The following is a 19432-nucleotide window of genomic DNA, read 5'->3' as shown; positions in this document are numbered from 1 at the left end:
GTTGCCTCCTTCCCGGCACCTGCCCCTCTCTTCCTACAGTCTCTCTCCAGGTGGCGTCTTCGAGGCACATAGTATTATTTATCGTCCGTATGCCAGTGATGTCACGCACCTTCTGATGCTCTTGATATTGTCTCTTCATTCTGAGCCCATGCTGGCCCTGTAGACTTGACGACAGAATTCGGCTTCCCCAGTGTGACCCACAGAGAGCAGGGCTGGGAATTATGGCAGCTCTTCCTGTCCTGGGTGGCGCCACAGCCGGCCCAGCGCTGGCCCTTTGGCCAACATCCCACAGCCCTCAATGTCCTTCAGGGTCCCCCAGGGTCCAGCAGAGGCCATACTTAACATGTCCACTCCAGTTGGGAGATTCCGGAAGCCACTATGAGATATTTACAGCTGTGGCTTTTCCTGGTGTGCGTCCGAGCCAGGAAGTAATAGCAGCAGCAGGAAAGTCTCATTCATTTAGTCGTCCCTAATTTGGGAGGTGCTGTAACTCAGCAGAAAGTCACTTTTTAATTCAGCTGAGCTGGAAATGATCCTTTCTACCGAGGATTCACAGGACAGATGCTTGGGATGGACCTTGCTTTGCAGAACAAACGTGCTTCTAGGAATGTGGACAAGGGCCAGATTTTTGAAGCAGAATCTTTAAAATGCAGAGAGTTCCACCCAGGTATCTTTGAGTGAATTGTAATTTTCATGTATTGAATTTTCTTAAGGCTTGGCTTTTCATATTTGGCGATAAACAGAATTCAATTTAAGAATCAATGCCTTTCTAAACGAAGAATTTGGAAAATTAATTATTCTGCCGCCAGGCTGGGTCCAGCTTCTGGGTCTAGCTGGGAGGTTTTATATTAAAATACTGTTATGGGCCTACTGTCCTGATACAAGGAGTGGTCTTTCTCATGAATGTTTTCCTTCATCAATGGATGCTCCTGTGTCTACCACGATCCCATTTTATATATGAGGAAACCAAGGCACTGAGAGGTCAAAAAACTCAGGGAGCATCTGGGCGGGTATAGTGAGGAGGGACTCAGAGAAGGTGCAGCAACTGAGGATTTGGAGGGCAAGGTCCAGCCCTCAGCAAAGGGAGTGCCAGAAACCTAAGGCTGCCCTGCCTCCTTTCGCTGACTCTCCACCATACCTGTCGTGATCCTCATCTTCCGATTGAACGATCTGAGGCTCAGTGGGGTGAGGGGCCTTGCCCAGGGCCGCAAGGGGACAGTGTGGTGGGAGAGGATTCCCACTCAGATCCTCTGGGATCAGAATTCTCCAAGCCAGTGGGTTTGGGAGCCACAGAAAAGACATTTCATATTATGAATACAACCACTGCACACACCCACACATGGATAGAAGCGGAAAGTTTCAGGAAACAATACTTCCTCCTGCTGCATTGGATGGTATCAGATAGTCCCATCCCATTCCACATTCCTTTTTTTTTTTTATGCTGGTTGCGCTAAAAGTCCATGAAGCTGATTTCGTGACCCGCTAGTCTAATGATTCAAGACCTGCAGTTTCAAAAACAGTCTCTAGGCTGCTTCCCTCAAATCGACTTTCTAACACAGGTGTGCGAAAACTACGACTCACAGGCTAAATCTGGCCCGATGCCTGTTTGGTGTATAAAGTTTTATTGGAGCACAGCCAAGCTCTTTCATTTACGTATCGTCTGTGGCTCCTTTTGTGCTACAACAGCCGACTTGAGTAGCTGCAACAGAGACCACATGGCCCACGGAACCTAAAGTATTTCCTTACCTGGCTCTTCACGGAAAGGGTTTGCTGATGCACACACAGGTCTGACTCTGTGTCTCCTTTGCTTCAGTTTTTCCAGGGCTTCCCTTGGCCCTCTGGCCCCAACTCAAGCTCCTTGGCCTCGCTCAGAAAACTGCCTCTGTGGCCTCCCATGCTCTGGTCCTGCTGTTCTCTCTTTCCCAGGGGTCCCTGTTCTCCCCCAGCACTAACAAGCAGGCAGGAAAAGCCTAGAAGAGCCCCTCCTTGCTCCCTGACACCTGTTCTGCTCCCTGCCCCGCAGGCCTCCTGGGAATGGTGGCCCACATGATGTACACGCAGGTGTTCCAGGTCACCGTGAGCCTCGGCCCCGAAGACTGGAGACCCCATTCCTGGGACTACGGGTGGTCCTTCTGGTAAGTGGCTTTTGACCTTCAGGCAACAGAGCCTTGTGGCCTGCTGCCACTTCAGCAGCTCAGCCCAGTCGGGGAGGGGAGAGAAGGCTGGGTGGGGGGCAGTAACCGCCCACAGGTGTTTTGAGACCCTAGAGCAGGGATTGGCGAACACGGCCCGCCGGTCACATCCGACCCAACACTTGCTTTTATGCAGCCCTCGAGCTAAGGGTGGGTTTTACATTTTCAAATGCTTCAAAACAAACCAGAAGATAATACTACTTTGTGACATGGGAAAATAATATGAAATTCAAATTTCAATGTCCATAGATAAAGTTTTCTTGGAACACAGATAGCCCCATTGTTTGCGTATTATCTATGGCTGCTTTCACACTGCCATGGCAGCCTGAGCAGCGAGCAAAGTCTGAAATATTTACTCTCTGGTCCTTTGCCGACCCCTGCCTTAGCGACCTGCCCTGGAAGGGGAAATGGAAGCCGGCAAGACCTGGAGTCAGGAGAGCCATGGAGTGTTCCGGGTGGTCTGATGGGGTGGGAGGACCCCAGCGAGGGGCCTGAATACAGGCAGTGGGTCAGCACCTCCGAGCAGGGTGTGCACAAGAAAAGCGGAATTAGTCAGGTTTCTTTTGCCTGCGAGTGGTAGAATCCCAAGCTTAAATAAGCAAGGGGTGTTTATTATTAGTTCATGTAACTGAGCAGTCCCGGTGGGAAACTCCAGGTTGTAGCAGAAAAGTCACCCACATCGGTCTAAGCAAAGAGATACAGCGGTCCATGAAAGGGGAAAGCACAGCGAGAAGTGGACGTCAGGGCCCGTTTGATCCAGTGTGGCTGGCGTCACCAGGGCCGAGTTCTGTTCCTCTGTGATCCTCCGAGCATGGTCCCCTCTACATGTTAACTCTGTCCCTGGGCTGGCTTCTCCCTTGAGGGTGAGAAAGCTCCTCCTGAGGCTGGTGCACATATAGGAGAGAAAGGGCTTCTCTTTCTAACACCAACTGGATCCCCAAGCTTCCCTCTGATGGGCTGAAGTCACCTTCTCTCTCCTGAATCATCACTGCGGCTGGGGAATGTCATGAGCTTGTTAGCTCAGCCCAGCCAGGCCCGCCTCTGAAGCCAGGAATCAGTCCAAAATTCCCAAATGGCGAGCAGGTGGAGCAGATGCTGGGTGAGCTACCACAAGGTCTGCTTCAGGAACAGCTGGATCCAGGTGGTCAAGTGATTTCATTCTCTCCCCTTTTCCCATCTCTGTTCCTTTTGCATTGGTGTTGGCTTCATTCTCAAGCAGCTTTTCCCTAAGTGCTAGCAAAAATGGTCACCACACCCAGTTCCAGGCCTACGTCTTAACAAATGTAGTAGTATCGACAGAGAGATGGGGTTTCTTTCCAACATTTCAAGCTAAAATTCTGGTTATGACTTTCATTTGTCTATCTTAAGTCATGTGACTATCTCTGAACCACTGATTTAGACCCTGGGAAGACTGAGATGTTCCAGTTGCCCTGGACTGAGTCAGGTGGTCCAGAGAAGGGTGCGGCCCCACCCAAACTCTGGACAGAGAGAGGAGGAGAGGTCTCCAAATGGAAAATTGGCTGGGATGATGGAGTGAGCTGCTATCAGAAGAGAGAATGGGCCGGGCATGGTGGCTCATGCCTGTAACCCCAGCGCTTTGGGAGGCCGAGACAGGAGGATCGCCTGAGTGCTCCGTAAACACCAGCTCTTCTTGCTGCTACTGACATGAAATTTAACACATGCAAGAAGCTCGTGTTGCCTATGTGGAACTGGGGTTCAGAGAGGTTGGGCCACTTGCCCTGGGTCCCACAGCCTTAAGTGAGAACGGCCTTCTCCCCCAGGCCTCTCTTCCCAGAAGCCCCTGTGTCTGCAATGGAGCCTGCTGGTGTCGGCCACGGGCACCTTTCCTTCCCCGGAAGCTTCCCTGCCCCTCTGCTCCCTCGGTGCTGGCCTCCGAGGGGCACCGATTCCCACTGGACTTGTTAAAGGCCGGGGCCCACCGTGCAGCCCCTTTAAGGGCTGATCCCTTTCCCCCTGTCACTGAGCCACAAGATGGATCAGCTCCATTTTGCATCCCTCACATTTGTGGCCCTGCCGGGGCTGCGCCATGTCAACTCTCTCGCTTAATATGTGTGAGGCCATTTGTCAAAACTCTGGCCCCGGCACCAGAGAAGAGCCTGGCTCTGAGGAGAGACAGCACCGGCCTCTGCGTTCCGGCCCAGTAGAGAGGAGGAATGAACAGGCTCTGAGAAGCTCGGAGGTCCCCATCTTGCCCTGACGCCCGTTGCCTGGTGGCAGAGGCAGCCTGGAGGGGCGGGTGAGGGTGTGGCCTCTGGAATCAGGCAGCTTCGGTTCAGGTCCTGACTCCAACCCTCGCCCCCTGCGGCGGACCTTGGCCAGGTCACTCACCCTCTCTGTGATTCAGTGTACTCAACTGTAAAATGGGGACAGCCCGAGTTTCGGCCTCATGGGGCTCTCCTGAGTAGCATTCCAGTTCGCTATTGATGTGTAACATAGTGTCCCAAAATCTAGTGGATTAACACTAACATTTATTATTATCGCTTATGGTTTGGGTGGTTGACTGGGCTCGGCTGGGTGGCACTTGCTGGGGTCTGACCCCGCAGCGTCAGTCGGATGTCAGCTGGGGCTAGAGCCACTGGGGCATGAGTGGGGGGTATCTGAGATGGCCCCTCACGATGCTGGCAGCTGGTGCTGGCTGGTGATGGCTGGTGGTAGCTGGCAGTGGCTGGCAGCCAGAATGACTCCTCACAGCACGGAGGCTGAGTCCCTGGGGAGAGGGTCCCAAAAGAGCAAGCATTCCAAGACACCCAGGTGGAAGCTGCAGGGTTTTATGACCTTGCTCAGAGGCCACACAGTGTCGCTTATGCTGCATTCTGTAAGTGACGGGGCCAGATGCAAGGGGAAGCGTGAGCCGCCGGAGAGGTGGCTCAGTGGGGGGTGTCTTTGGAGACTGGTGATCACAAGGGGTAAGTGACATGATGCCTGTGGAGCAGTTAGGAAACAGGCTCAGACAGGGTTAATTCTGTTGTCCAAAGTCACACAATGAGCCTCAGAGGCTGCAAATTCCGTGAAGTCTGAGGTCAAACCCAGCTGCCTATGTTTTGTTTGACCTTCCACTGTGTTTTATCAAACTTTGTATTTGTTCTTAACACTTATCTAAAAAGGCAACATTTTACACAAAATCCAGGTTCCTGGTTTGTCTTGACCATGGGCAGATCTGTCCCTGTCTAACCAGTACTGTCTGTGGCAACAGGCAGGGAGAGCTGAGTAAGGCTGCCCCTGTGCATGGGGTGTATGCTCTCCACTTTGCCCCAGTCCCCTCCACTCCCTATTGCCTTACACTTCCCACACTTCCCTCACTTAGTCATCTGCCTGACCCTGCAGGAATTTGAGTTTGTGGCCCCTGCTTGGAATGTCAACACCTCAGCTTCCCTGGTGGTGGCGGGAGAGTAGAAAGCTAGTCCTGGACAAACACTTTCTGCTTCTGTTTTGCATTTGATCAAAGGGAGGGGGTGGGAAATGGGCCCCTCCTACCCCAACATGCACAGTGAAACCCCATCCTGAGCATTCACTCTGCAGACTGAGGGTAGTGGGACATCATGGAGCTGTAGTAGCAGATAATAAGAGCTGGAAGGCCCAGAGAGGTTAAGCAGTTTGGCCTACATCACACAGCAAGAGAGTGGCAAGTTGGGCTGTGTCCCAGGAGAGTTCCCCTTCCTGTCCAGGTTGTGCCTCTCTGCTTCCGGGCCCCTGTCCCTATGGAATACATGGCCTCACTGCTACTCGCCCCTCCTGTTTAGTCCCTACAACCCTCTGGAGACAGAAGGCCAGTCTCTTCCCTCTCTGGGGACCCCAGGCCACCTCTGCCCTCTCTGCAGGGCTTGGCTGGCATTTCATTAGGCTCATCCCTTAGGGACGCAGGTCTGCCACTGTGACCCTGTGAGAGCCTCGGCCCCAAAGACCATGGAGGGACAGGTACCTGGAGTCACTGCTGAGAGGCTGTGTGGTTAGCGGGAAGCTTGCTCTTACTCATCCTCCCCCAGGCAGGTGGCTCTGGCCTCCTTCTCTCTGAGACCAGGGTTGGGGACAGGGGTGTGGCAGCCCAAGGGGGCCCTGCTGGCCATGGAGGGACCAGCTGGGCCCTCAGAGCCTGGCGCCACTCAGCTCCCAGTCCCACCAGCTGTTGGGCCCTGAGGGTGGCATGGCCCCCAGGCATTGGTGCCTGGCCCTGTCCCATGCCAGAGTCTGTGCCCCTCTGGCCTGCAGGCAGCGAGGCCTCCCTTAGTGATCAGTTACAACTTTCCCATGGAGCAGGGCCTGGAGTAGAGTGCAGGGTGGCGTCCACGTGTCTCTGAATCTGCTCCTCTGTGCCCCTCTGCCCCTGCGCCCCTGCCCCTGCAGCTCCGGGGGATGGAGAGTGGGCTGACAGCACCCTCCTCCCCCATCGCCGCTCTCCCCCCTCCTCCCTTCGGCGTCCACTCTTGCTCTTGGCTCTGAAAACCAGGCCAACCACCCACGTACCTCACTGCACCAGCTCAGAAATGCAGGCTGCCAGCACCAGCAGGTGCTCCAGCCCCAGCGTTTTCAAACCGTGCCCTCTGTGGGCACCTCGAGGACTTGGGGTGAGAGGATTGGGGAGATGAGGGCATATGGGCGTGGCCCTGAACCACCCCCCCCCCAAAACCAGAACATTGTTTTCATATCTGTTTTTACCAATCTGTTTTTATTTTATCTGTATTTATTAATTCACTCATTCATTCTACAGGAATTTACAGAGCACCTACTATTTCCAGGCACTGTTCTAGGTGCTAAGGGCCAGTGGTGATGCTTATACATTGCTGGCAGGAATACCGTTCAGTATAAAGGAACAAACTGCTGATACACACGATTTTGATGATTCTCTACAGAATTATACTGAGTGGAAGAAGCCAATCCCAAACATACATACTGTATGATTTCATTGATATAAAATTCTCGAAGTGATAAAATTATAGATATGAAGACAAAATTCATGGTTGCCAGGAGTTGGGGGAGGTTGGGAGGGAAGTAGGTGTGGCTATAAAGTGGCAACTGGGCAAAATACAGTGGTCTGTGTTTTCACTGTGCCGATGTCAGTATCCTTCTTGTGATGCTGTGCTATTTTATGACACTAGTTTTGCAAGATGTTACCACTGGGGGCGACTGGCTAGAGTGTCCATAGGATCTTTCTCTGTATTACTTCTCACAGCTGCAATGTGAATCTATAATTATCTCAATATGAAAATTTTACTTGAAAAACAAAGGATACATACATGAAAGGGGGAAAAAAGATACAAGAGAATTACAGGGTATGATGAGATGAAGGCTGTGATGAAATTAAACAAGGACAGGTGATAGAGTGATGGGGAGGCTACTGCCCACAAAGGAGGGGGTGACATTCAAGGGTGAGAAGGGACCGGTCTTCTCTATCCCCTGCCTGGGCCATTGGGGTTGAGAGTCAACCTTGGCCATGGTTAAAATCTCTGGCTATATAGACTAGAAATTCACTTCGGCTAACTTATGCAAAAGAAGATAATTTATAAAAAGTAATTGTATAAGAACTTTTGCTGCCAATGACAGAAACCCAATTCAAATTGGCTTAAGGGGAAAACAATTTTTTTAAAAAAAGGAATTTGGGCTCCCATGATTGAAGAGTCCGGGGATAATGGCTTCAGCTTGGAGATCTGGCTGCTTTTCAAAGCTCTGCTTCCTTCTGGGTCAGCTTCATCCTCAGGCCAGTGAGTGGCAAGAGGGTCCCCATCAACTGCTGGCTCAGATCCCACTAGCTTAGTACCCCAGAAGACAGAGGAGCTCTGCTTCCCAATAGCTTCAGCCAAAGTCCTGGGAGTGAGTGTCACAGGTTTGACTTGGGTCCCGTGCCTGTCCCTGAACCAATTACTGTGGCTGGAGGGAAGCAGCTCTCTCATTGGCCAGGCCGAGGTCATGTGCTCTCCAGGAGAGGGTGGGGGTGGGGCCAGCCCACGTGGCCTGCAGGAAGGGTGAGGTGATCCCTTAGCAGATTCAGGGTGCTGTCCCCGGAAGGAAGAATGGATGCAGCCCGGGCAAAACCAACGTAGTCGCAGGATGCCAGAGAAAGCCTCCTTCTGCATTCTCCATCCTCAGGTTCTGAGCTCCCACCACGCTGGTTCGAGGAGACATCCCAGACTGAACTAGAATCTCCAGCTTGTCTGCTCAGGAGAGAGTGTCTGATGGGACCAGCTTTGGCCAGATGTTCAGCTCGTGTCCAGTCGTCTTTGAACAGGGAGTGGGTCACATACTGGACCCTTTGGTGAACAGAGACGTTCTTAGAGGGGCCAGGCTGACACCCCAAAACAGTCCATTACAGACACTCAGGGCTCCCAGAAGATCTAAATTAGCTCCTCCTCATCAAAGCATCAGGAGAATCTATTAATGGGTTAGGTGTTAAGGGAAATATGTGATTATCAGGGATCCCTTTGGGAAGGGCTGAATCCTCAGGTTTTCCCTTGCTTCCCCTGGGCTGCTCGGAGGCTGCACTGACCGTGGGGAATGCAGGGGAGGTGACGTTCAGAGACCAGCTATGTGCGCCAGCAGCAGGGGAGGCCTGGAGTGCTCAGGCAGGGCAGGGCTGGAACAGCAAAATGGAGCCCTTGATTCGGAGGAAACCAGTCACCAAGACAAATATGGAAAATGGGGACCCAGAAACCAGGCCAGGTGTCACTGGAGCCAGGAAGGCACCCCACTCCTAGAACTAAATGTGAATGCGCGGTCTCGGTCAGGGGAATCAGGCCAGAGGCCGTGCCTAGAACTGGAACCGCGCGTTCCACTCCCACCCTTCCCTTCTTTCCAGCTGTGGGCGGGATATATTCCCCAGCAGGGGGCGGGGCTCAGCACGCACCGGGTGAGGGCAGCTGTGGAGACAGAAAGGTGCAGAGGAGAGAGCCAGGCGGGTCATTATAACGCCGCCTCTCACAGGGAGAGCTTGCAAACCAAGTCCCGTAGACATAGGTGGGAAGAACTTTACTAGGAACAGGAATAATGGCGGCGTGCGTTTCTTGAGTGCCTACCCTGTGCCGGACACCGGGCTACCATGTCAGTGGATCATCTTTAACCCCCGAAACGGCGCTTTGGGGTCGTGCTATTGCTATGTCCGTCAAAATGGACATGAGGAACGTGAGTCCGAGTAAGCGTCTTGCCCAGGGCACAGGGGAACAAAGGTGATTTAGTGCTCACGGAGAGCAAGCCCGCATCTCCTTCTCCATCATCAACTCCGACTAATCTCACGCATCCTCACTCCAGTACCCCAAGCCTCCGACGGGAGTGGAAGGCTCCCTGCTGTCTCACGGCTCCGGGCCTTGGCACACGCTGCTCCCCTCTCCTGGAAGGCCCTGTGCCCTGGCCAGCTCCCAGCGACCCTACCAGACCCAGCACGAGCACTGCTGTACTCTGGGTAACCTTCCCTGTTGCCAGCCCCCTTGGACGGCATGATGTGCTCTCCTTGTGCCACCCTGTAATGAACTCTGTCTTATCACTGTCGCAATGTGCAGATCATTCTGTCCCCAACACCAGCCTGTGAGTGGGGCAGGGAGCAAGTCTGCTCTTCTCTACGGCCGCACCTGCTCTGGGTCTGGCCCAGAGGAGGCAGCCGAGCAGGGATGCATGAATGCTTGGTGGCTGGGGGATGTTTGCTGTCCCTTGCCCACCCTGACCATGGCATCTCTCTCCTGATCTCTTGGCAGCCTGGCGTGGGGCTCCTTTACCTGCTGCATGGCAGCCTCTGTCACCACGCTCAACTCCTACACCAAGACGGTCATTGAGTTCCGGCACAAGCGCAAGGTCTTTGAGCAGGGCTACCGAGAGGAGCCGACCTTCATAGACCCTGAGGCCATCAAGTACTTCCGGGAGAGGTCAGTGCACACGGGGTCACCTCTTGCCACCACTGGCAATCTGAAGTGCAGGGCCTGGCCTCGATGGCCACAGGGCCCCCAGTCAAGAAGTGGAGTGAGTGGTCCGACAGAGGTGCTCTGGGAGGCTGTGGGGCAGAAGGGGCAGGCTGAGCGAGGCAGAGTTCGGACCCCACTGGATTGGAATTTCTGGGACATTTTAATGTTTTATGGGGCATGAGGTTGCCTTGGGCTTACATGATCAGAGCATGCGAGACTCAGAAGGGAACCAAGTTTGAGTATTTGCTATTAGGCCCCGCGCTTCTCAGAACCACGATAAAGAGGCTGAAGCAAGGTTTCCTTCTGGGGCTCTGTCATGGCACTGAGTGAAAAGAGGACCCACTGTGGGATTGGTGACGGCTGCTAGAGGAGGTGGCTCCTCAGGGGCAAGGACTACATCTGGTCACATGAGTCTTCAGAGTCCAGCTGGGAACAGGTGGCAATAAATGGTGGATGGATGGATGGATGGATGGATGGATGGATGGACAGGTGAGTGGATGGGTGGGTGGATGAGTGGGTGGATAGATGGATAGGTGAGTGGATAGATGGGTGGTTGGATGGATAGATGGATGGATGGATAGGTGAGTGGATGGGTGGGTAGATGGATGGATAGGTGAGTGGATAGATGGGTGGTTGGATGGATGGATAGATGGATGGATGGATAGGTGAGTGGATGGGTGGGGGGATGGATAGGTGAGTGGATAGATGGGTGGTTGGATGGATGGATAGGTGAGTGGATAGATGGGTGGTTGGATGGATGGATAGACGGATGGATAAATAGGTGAGTGGATGGGTGGGTGGATGGGTGGGTGAGTGGATAGGTGAGTGGATAGATGGGTGGTTGGATGGATGGATAGATGGATGGATGAGTGGGTTGATAATTAGGTGGATAGATTAATGGATGGAGGGAGGGAGACAAGGAGGGAAGGAAGATGAGTGGAAAGACATAGGCAGATGGCTGGCTGGGTGGATTTCAGAAGCTGGAGTTACCCTTAGGCAGAGCTCCTCCCAGACCTCTTCTTCTGATGAAGCCACTCGGAGCATCAGTGCCTTGAAATCTGGGATTTCTGAGCCCTCCCTGCAGAGAGTGAGCTCAGTGTTCCCGCTGTATCCACCTCGCCCTCCCCTGCTCTTCTCCTGGCTCCACCTGGAGCCGCTCCCTGGTCTAGCACCAGCCTACACCTCGGTAACAGCTCCAGTCTCTTCTGGGCTGTGAGGGGCACGGTCCTCCTTGGTCCATCCCGCGTCCCTGTGCCTGTGTGTGCAGTAGGCCCCACGTAACCACAGCTGTGCCACTCTCTGACCTCCATCTGCTTCCCAGGCCTGTCGCAGTCGGTGGCAGCAGAGGTGGGGCCCGGGCTGTTCTGATTCACATCTTGGCCACACCCCAGCCCGTCCTACCTGGTCCCCTGTACCTGTGGGGCCCAAGGACGATCAATGACCAATCTCCTCTTGAGAGAAGAAAGACAACAGCAGCCCTAGGGCAGAGTCAACCATCACAACTGCTGTTCATGGAGCACGAGTTGTGTGCCAGGCCCTGAGCCCCAGGCATTTAATTTCATCCTCAGGACCTCCCTATGCAGTTAGTATGTTAGCCCCATTTTACAGATGAGGAAAACTGAGGTTCAGAGAAATTAAGACACGTACTTAAGTTTGCACAGTGGTGGAGGTGGAGTCGGGCCCTAGGTCTGTGTGGCTGTCTCCAAGACTGAAGACAGTCAGAGCTGGCAGTGCCCCCAGGGATCAGGCCACCCAGACAGAAGAAGCAGAGCTGGGATCACACCCAGGCAGCCGCCAGAGTCCAGGCAGGTGCTGTGGTGCCCTGGACAGATGTGCTCAGTGCTGGTGGTTCATGTGTAGTCTGGGGGTCTCCTCCTGCTCTCTCTGACCCGTGTGCTTTGTCTTCCGCGGTGGGGGGAGCTGGGCTCTCAGGAACTGGTGGGTGTTGGTGGATGAAGACCCCAACTTCCCGCCTCTGGGTGAGACGGCGCCAGGGTGTGCTCTGCAGCGCCTCTCAGAGGGCCCCAGCGGGACTGGGTGCCAGGTGTCCTCAGCAGGGACCTGCCTGTCAACACACCCTGTACTGGCTCCTCGCTTCCCTGTGTCACTCCCCACCTCCACCTCCCACATGTCCTGGCACCTCCTCCCCAGTTAACTACCTGTCCCCAAATCCTTGTCACTGGGTCTACTTCTGGGGGAGCCCAACAAGATAGGCAGTGATGCCTTTCAGTGGCACGGAACTGAAAGCGCCTTGGGGCCGTGACAGCAGAGCGGGAGCATGGTGGGCCATGGCGGGGCCACATAGACACCCTCTCTGTGACAGAGCCCTCTCTTTCCTCTGCCACATGGACTTCCTTTCCATCCCTGGACACTTCGAGCCCAGCCCCACTGCAGGACATCTGTCCGTGCTGTGCCCCTGCCTGGAATGCTCCCCTGAGGCCTTCCCTAGTCACCTGATTTAAATGTGCACACCCCACACGCCCCATCCTGGTCACGCTTTATCCCATCGCTATTTTTTGTAGCACCTGACACCCCCTGCCAGGGTTTTCTTTGTTCCTCTGCTTGCTGGTTTGCGGGCTGTGAGCTCCGTGATAGAAGGTCTTTGCTGTTTTGTTCCCTGCCGTCTCCTGAGCCCCTAGCATTGGGCTGGACACTTATAAGTGCTCGTGCAGGGTTTTCTGGTGACCGACTGGATTCTTCTCTTTGGAGGCCTCAGCCCCGGCTCCCTCATGCCCTTTCAGCGCCAGCCCCACCACCATCTCGTGGATGCTGAGTGCCATAGCCTCTCTGCCAGAGCCCCGGGAGAGAGGATGTGATTGCCCGGCGTAAGGCGGGTGTTCGGTGCCAGGCCGGTGGGCTGTGGCCAGGGAGGCCAGGCTGACCTGGTGCACGGCTCGCCTCGCCCCGGGCTGTGGAAGGTGCAGTGCCAGCGTGGCACGGGGCCCAGAGCAGGCACGGAAACAGCCTGCTGTCTGAAACGGCCCCATTAACGCTGCCGTCAGTTGTCACCTCGGCCGGGGGAGATCTGCCTCCTGGGGCGTCAGAGGGTCAAGCGCACCTCGTTCTGCTGAGGCAGAGGACAGGCCCGCTCCGAACGCCGTCAGCAAGGCGAGGCTGTCCGCGGGTGCCCCAGTTCCAGTGGTCCCTGACAGCTCAGGCCCCAGGACGAGTGCTCACCGGCATATGTGCAGAATATCGCTTTACACATTCATGACTTGAACGTTATGCAGAGGTTCATCAAATTTTATTTCCCTTTCCCTCTGAGGAGAGCGTTTCAGCTTAGCTGGGCTGTTCTATTTCCTTTGCTTTTTTTTTTTTTTTTTTGCTTTTTTGTGCCTCCCCTACAAAGAGCTCAGAGCACATAGATCTCTGCGTAGGTTTGCCAGGGGTTGGGGTGGGGGGTTTGGAAGCAGGGCTGAAATCCCGCAGTGGCCGGCGTCCCTGAAACCACAGGTAGGGACACAAGAGAAGGAGATCCACAACCCCACCTGCCAATGTGTCCTCCTTGGAGGACAGAGGGTGGTGTGGGAAGAGCAGGGCTTTGGAGTGAGGTTTCCAGTTTCTGTCCCTTCACTGCTGTGTGACATGAGGCAAGGCAGTGAGCCCCTCTGGGTTTGTTTCTTCTGGCCCAGGATGGGAGGGTCCAGAGTCCTCCATGTTTTGGGAAAGCTGAAATTTGATCACCCAGGTGACATACTGGGCACAGTGCCTGGCACGTGGAGGGCTTTGTGTGTGACAGTTCCTGTCCCTTCTTCTAATGCCAGACCTCAGAGCCAAGCATGAGCTTGGCAGTGACCAAGAGGTACTGCTAATAATCATGTTGTTATATCTCTCCCTGAATCAGGCCCCCCTCTAACTGCCTTTGCTGTGACTCAGTTAATGTCCCCAACACCTCTATGAGGTGTAGGTGTTATTGTCATCCCTATTTTACACATGCAAAATGGAGGCACAGAGAGGGAAAGTGACTTGTCCAAGGTCACACAGCTGGTAAGTGCCAGAGCTGGGATTTGAACCCAGACCACACAGTCAATCCCCGTGCTGTGCAGTTGCTCGGGGCTGATCAGCAGTCTGTGCTGGGCACTGAGGTGGGACCTGGCACACGGGGAAGGGGAGTCCCACGGCAGACGAGCTCCCCTTGTGAGGGGCAGGCGAGGTGCAGAATGGGGGTCTGGGGTGACGCATGCCGTGGTCGGGGTGCGTGGTCTCCCTGATGCCCTGCCGTTCCTCTCTGCAGGAGAGGCCTGTGTAGAGCCCACTTCATCCTGGCCTCTCACGCTGTCTTCCTGGTGACTGGGGTCAAGGTGGTGCCCTGTGGGGGCTGATGGCCAGGAAAGGCCTGGACTGTCCCTTCCCCACCCCCACCCCGACCCCCACCCAGCTCCTTGTAGATTATTCTCATGCAAGAGACGATTACAGGTCTGAGGATCAGGTGGGCAAATTCCAAATGGTTTTCAGGGCCTTTCAAGTATAGTGGTGTGTGGAAGAAAGGTGTGTGTGCACGTGTGTGTACGCATGCTCACGTGGGAGGGCCAGTATGCACCTGTGTCGGGTTTGGGGGGGAGGAAAAGCCTGTACCCCCCTGCCTGGGAGCAGCCTCTCCTGTCCCAGCTCTGGGGAACATCCCGGATCAGCATCACCCTGCCCACCGTCCCCAGGGAGAGTGTCTTAATTGGGCCTCCCAAAGGGAGGGTCTGAAGCTGCCGCATGAAAGGTAAATATTTGCAGATCGGGACTTTCCTGAATGCTTAATGCTCAGATCTGGTTTAACAATGTGTGCAAGAAAATGAGACCTGTTGGATTAGACTCCAGAGGAAATTTGGCCGCCCTGAGCAAACATCCCGCCCCACTCAGGAAGTGGCAGCCTGTGGTTGACAAGGCCCTGGAGCTCCCTGGGAGGACAGCCCCTGCTCCTGGGGATAGCCTCCTCCCTGGGCCCCTGCACCTCTCTCTGTGGCACTGGGACTCTCTGAAATTGCTTGTTTATGTCTGCCCCCTTCCTATGTGCACTGCACTCCCCGGGAGCAGAGAGCTTGGCTTTCTCTGTCCCTAGAACCTAGAACTACAGGGGGTCAATAAATTATGGTATTCATTAATAATAATTATATTGTTAAGTATAGTAGAAAGTTATGCAGGGACTTCTGTTGCAGGCACGGTGTGAGTGCCTGGCCCATAGCCATGCATTTGGCCTTTGTGTCATGCATGAAGAAATAGACCAGAGTTGGAATCAGCTCTGCAATTGACTAGCTGCGAGTTCCCGGACAAGTCACTTCGCCTCCCAGAGCTTCAGTTTCCTGGCTGGAAAATAGATTAATGCCCACTCCGAAGCTTTGTTGTGAGGGTTGCGTGAGATGCTGCCATGAAGTTTCTGGCACAAAGTTGGGGGTTCCTTCTCCCTACTTCCCCTCCTCAGAGATCTCCCTCTCTGTGTACGAATAAGACACAGTCCCTGCCCGAAAAGGGGGCATATGGCACCTGGCAAACTGGCAGCTCCTGGAGAATCCTGCCTGAAGATGTACTGTTTGACCCCATGGTGGTTTCAAAATTCTTAAATTTTGGCTGCGTTATAACAACCAGGAGAGTTCACATTAAAAATCAAGGTTTTAGGCCGGGCGCAGTGGCTCACGCCTGTAATCCTCGCACTCTTGGAGGCCGAGGTGGGTAGATCGCTGGAGGTCAGGAGTTCGAGACCAGCCTGAGCAAGAGCGAGACCCTGTCTCTACTAAAAATAGAAATTATCTGGCCAACTAAAAATATATATACAAAAAAATTAGCCGGGCATGGTGGTGCATGCCTGTAGTCCCACCTACTCGGGAGGCTGAGGCAGTAGGATCACTTAAGCCCAGGAGTTTGAGGTTGCTGTGAGCTAGGCTGACGCCATGGCACCCACTCTAGCCCGGGCAACAGAGCAAGACTCTGTCTCAAAAAAAAAAAATAAATAAATCAAGATTTTGGGCTTCTCATGAAAAAGATCTGGCTACACTGGCCCGCGTTCATGTGTGGCAACAATGGCCTGAGGCATTTGAGTTTGCAGCCCCCTGCTCACAATCTAGTGCCTGCAGCAAAGCACTGTGGGTGCTGTAGTGGAGTGTCCTGGAAGTGGCTCCAGGCAGGGAGGGGTCAGTCCCACCCTGGTGGGAGGTATCGGATAGAAAAGTTTTCACAGAAGAGACCCTCGAGCCAAGTTTTTCAAGACCCAGGAAGTATTCACCGGGCAGACTGGCGGTGGGTGAGGAAGGGTATTTCAGGCACAGGCAAAGGCCGGGAGTGGCCAGGAAACTAAGTGTATTTAGGAAAATCTGGGTGTCGTGGTGTGATGTGAGAGTAAGACAGGAGTGGGAGCCGAGCCTGAGTCTCAGATTTCTCTGATCCTCCCACGGTGTTTGAGGCTGGGGCTGGTGGCAGCAGCTATTCGGCTACTCTTGGGATAATTTTACCTTCCGAGAGAGAAGAGATGGAGTAGAGACCGTCCCTCAGCTACAGTCCTTGGTGCCAGCCCTCATCGGGCTCCGAGCTGACACACAGCGGCCAGATCCCGGGGCTGGGGGTACAGCGTGGACATGAGTCACTGCCACGCGGGGCAGGGGAGAGCTCACTCCGGCTCTGCACACACCTCGGGGATTGGCTCCGGCGGGGATGGGTGCGGCGACCCTGTGCCCCACCGGCTGTGTTCCCTCTCTCCTGTCTTTCTGCAGGGCTTGTCTCCACTTCGTCACCTCCCAGTCGCCGCCCAGCCCACGCCAATCTGGCTCCCTCCCCCTCACTCCACGGAGCTGCTCCCAGCAGCCTGGCGCCCAGCACACCCCACCCGCCTGGAGGGTTGCTCTTTCCTCCGCCCCATGAGCCTCTCCTCCCGCTCACAGGGTGGCCGTCCCCCGCTCCCTTCTGCTCCACGTTGGTCATCGTCTTCAGTGCCCACGTCGCCGACAACGCTTACATTCTGAGAGTCCCCCCACCACACTGCCCAGTGCCGTACCTTGGCAGTTCCACTCGGGATTGTCCAAGGCACCTCACGTCAACACGTCCAAGTCTCATTCATGACACTCGCCCCCCGACCCCAGCCCAGGCTTACAGGTCTCTCTCTGTGAGCGGCCCTGCTCCTGCAAGCTGGACGCCTGCACGTCCCGACAGGTGTCCCCTTCTTCACCACCCCCACCGGCCTCCTGTCACCGCAAGCCCAGTGCATTCTCCACTTCTGTCCAAGGCTGCACGGGGCTCACCTGGGCGAATCTAGCCAGCTCCTGGCTGGTCTTTGCACATCCGCTTTTGCCCGTCTAGACCGGTCTGCCCTGGCAGCTGGAATGCCTCCTCAATACGGTGATGCCATCAGGGCGACGCCACCCCAGCTTTCTGCCTAAAACACTGGAGTGGCTGCCCACGGCCGCCAGGACAAAGACCCAATTCCTCGCCATAACTTCTAAGCCTCACAGTGTACCCTGTGCACGCAGCACCCCCAGCCCCCTCCCCATGCACACAGCACCCCCTCACCCCTGCAGTTCCCCAGCCCGGCCATCCTCCTGCCTCCGTAGCTCTGACCCCCTCTTCCCTGTGCTGCAGACTCCCCAACACTCCCCCCTCCTGGCCTCAGGTATCCCCACCTCCGGGACTTTGCTCACCTGTTCCCTCTCCCCGTGTCCAGTCTGGGTTGTGGAAGGAACTAGACACATCCCGTCTAGCGGTTTTACGCTGCGGGTGGGGCCCTGGCGGCTGGAGGAACCCCCTAGGGGCTGCTGAAAGTGGCCGTGGGAGTTTGGGGCAGGGGCACCACTAATGCTGGTGATTATTTATATTTCCAAGTAATAATTTCCAACCCACGTGATTGTCAAAATCATCCCAAGGTGTCAATACCTAGAGGTCTCTTTTTAAAACCCAGCATTGGATAAATGGGAAACGGACCGTAAACTGCACACAGGGACCGGCTAAGGCATTGACACTGTGGATCGCTTTATCTTCTGTTGTTTCCCAAATGTTTTGTATCACGATGATATTACTCAAAAAATGGGAAAGGGAAAAAAAAAAGAATCTTTTTAAAAAACCCATTTATTTCTCTCTATCTTGGAATGGCCTTTTTGATACGATGTTATGGAATCTTAATTTAGTGTCTGTGGTCATTTATTTGCCAAAATTCCTTTTAATTCCATTTTTCATTCCGTTGTAAATTGCTCGTTTAAAAATCAATGTGTTTTTTGTCCTCTGCGACTGTTTGCTGGGTGTTTAACCTCCAAGACGTGAGCAATCACAGCTCCGCTTTATCCGTCTGGTGTCCCGGCTGGAATGTTACTTCTCAGCAACACCTTGTGCTTCACCACTTTGTGCTTGGGGGGCTTCGAGATTGCTGTGGGTTCCCGAGAGGAGCGTGGTGCCCAGGAGTCAGAGATGGCATCGCAGAGACTGCGGGGCCCTCGTGTGGCTCACACAACGAGCTCACCGGCCAACGCCAGGGTACAAGCAAGGGGAGCAGCACAGGGTGGTCCTTGAAGTGGAAAATGATTGAAAGATGGGGGGAGGAACAACTGGAAGAAACGGCCGCTCCCTGAACGCCCATGTTTTCTCCTCCATGTCGCCAGCCAGAGGGACATTGAGAGGCTCTTTTGCCCACTGTCACCACAGCTGGTGCTTGATCATGCCCACTTGTAACCAGGACTGTGGGGAGGGGACAGGAGACCAGGCTGAGCGGAGCCGCTCACATGCCCAAAGCCTCTTGAACTGTGAGGTGGGGCTGAGTGTGGATCACAGTGACGGGACCCCAAGGGCCCCACAGGTGAGGATGATGACAACGGAAATAGTAATGACATCACGATCATCAAAGTCAGTGCCATGCAGTGTTCTAAGTACCACCCTAAATAGACTGAGCTTTGCATCTATTAGTGCACGTAATCCTTACAGCAACCTTAAGAGGTAGGTGCATTATGTGCCCATTTAGCAGAAGAAGAAATCAAGGCTTGTCCAGACACAAATAGCTGGTGAGTAGTGGAGCCACCACCCCACCCCCTGGGGGGACGTGACCCACCCGGGGCGCCCGGGTCCCATCTGCTGCCAGCCCTGCGTGCTGTTTCGCTCCAGGCGTCCCCGTTCACCCTTCAGGACACTTACTTAGATTTGTGGGTAATATCATACACCACCATTTCCTTGACAAAAGCAAATCTGTCTTTAGAAAACGCATAAGATTTCCTGCAGGAAATTACCGTTCAAATCAAAGGGAATTGTGCCTAGTGCCATTTGCGGTTGTCGCTTTCTTAACGCAGAGCTCAGCATCCCTGCTGGCCCTGGGCTGCTCTTAGCTTCAGACTGTTTTACCTCGTGTCCTTCCCTCGCTCCCTTCCTTCCTTATATTACTTGAGA

General features: G+C 54.4%; 1 protein-coding gene across 1 annotated transcript in view; it reads left to right on the top strand.

Annotated features, from left to right (window-relative positions):
- GSG1L (GSG1 like) overlaps nucleotides 1-19432 on the top strand; it is a 182518-nt gene that overhangs the window by 147521 nt on the left and 15565 nt on the right. Inside the window, exons 4-5 of the mRNA XM_045542854.1 lie at nucleotides 2024-2135; nucleotides 9890-10057. Coding sequence (XP_045398810.1) covers nucleotides 2024-2135; nucleotides 9890-10057 — 280 coding nt within the window. The remainder of the gene's footprint in view (nucleotides 1-2023; nucleotides 2136-9889; nucleotides 10058-19432) is intronic.

Source organism: Lemur catta, chromosome 2, assembly GCF_020740605.2.
Source record: "Lemur catta isolate mLemCat1 chromosome 2, mLemCat1.pri, whole genome shotgun sequence".
NCBI classification, from domain to species: domain Eukaryota; kingdom Metazoa; phylum Chordata; class Mammalia; order Primates; family Lemuridae; genus Lemur; species Lemur catta.
The sequence above is the reverse complement of the archived record's forward strand: the minus strand, read 5'-3'. Positions and strand labels throughout refer to the sequence as shown.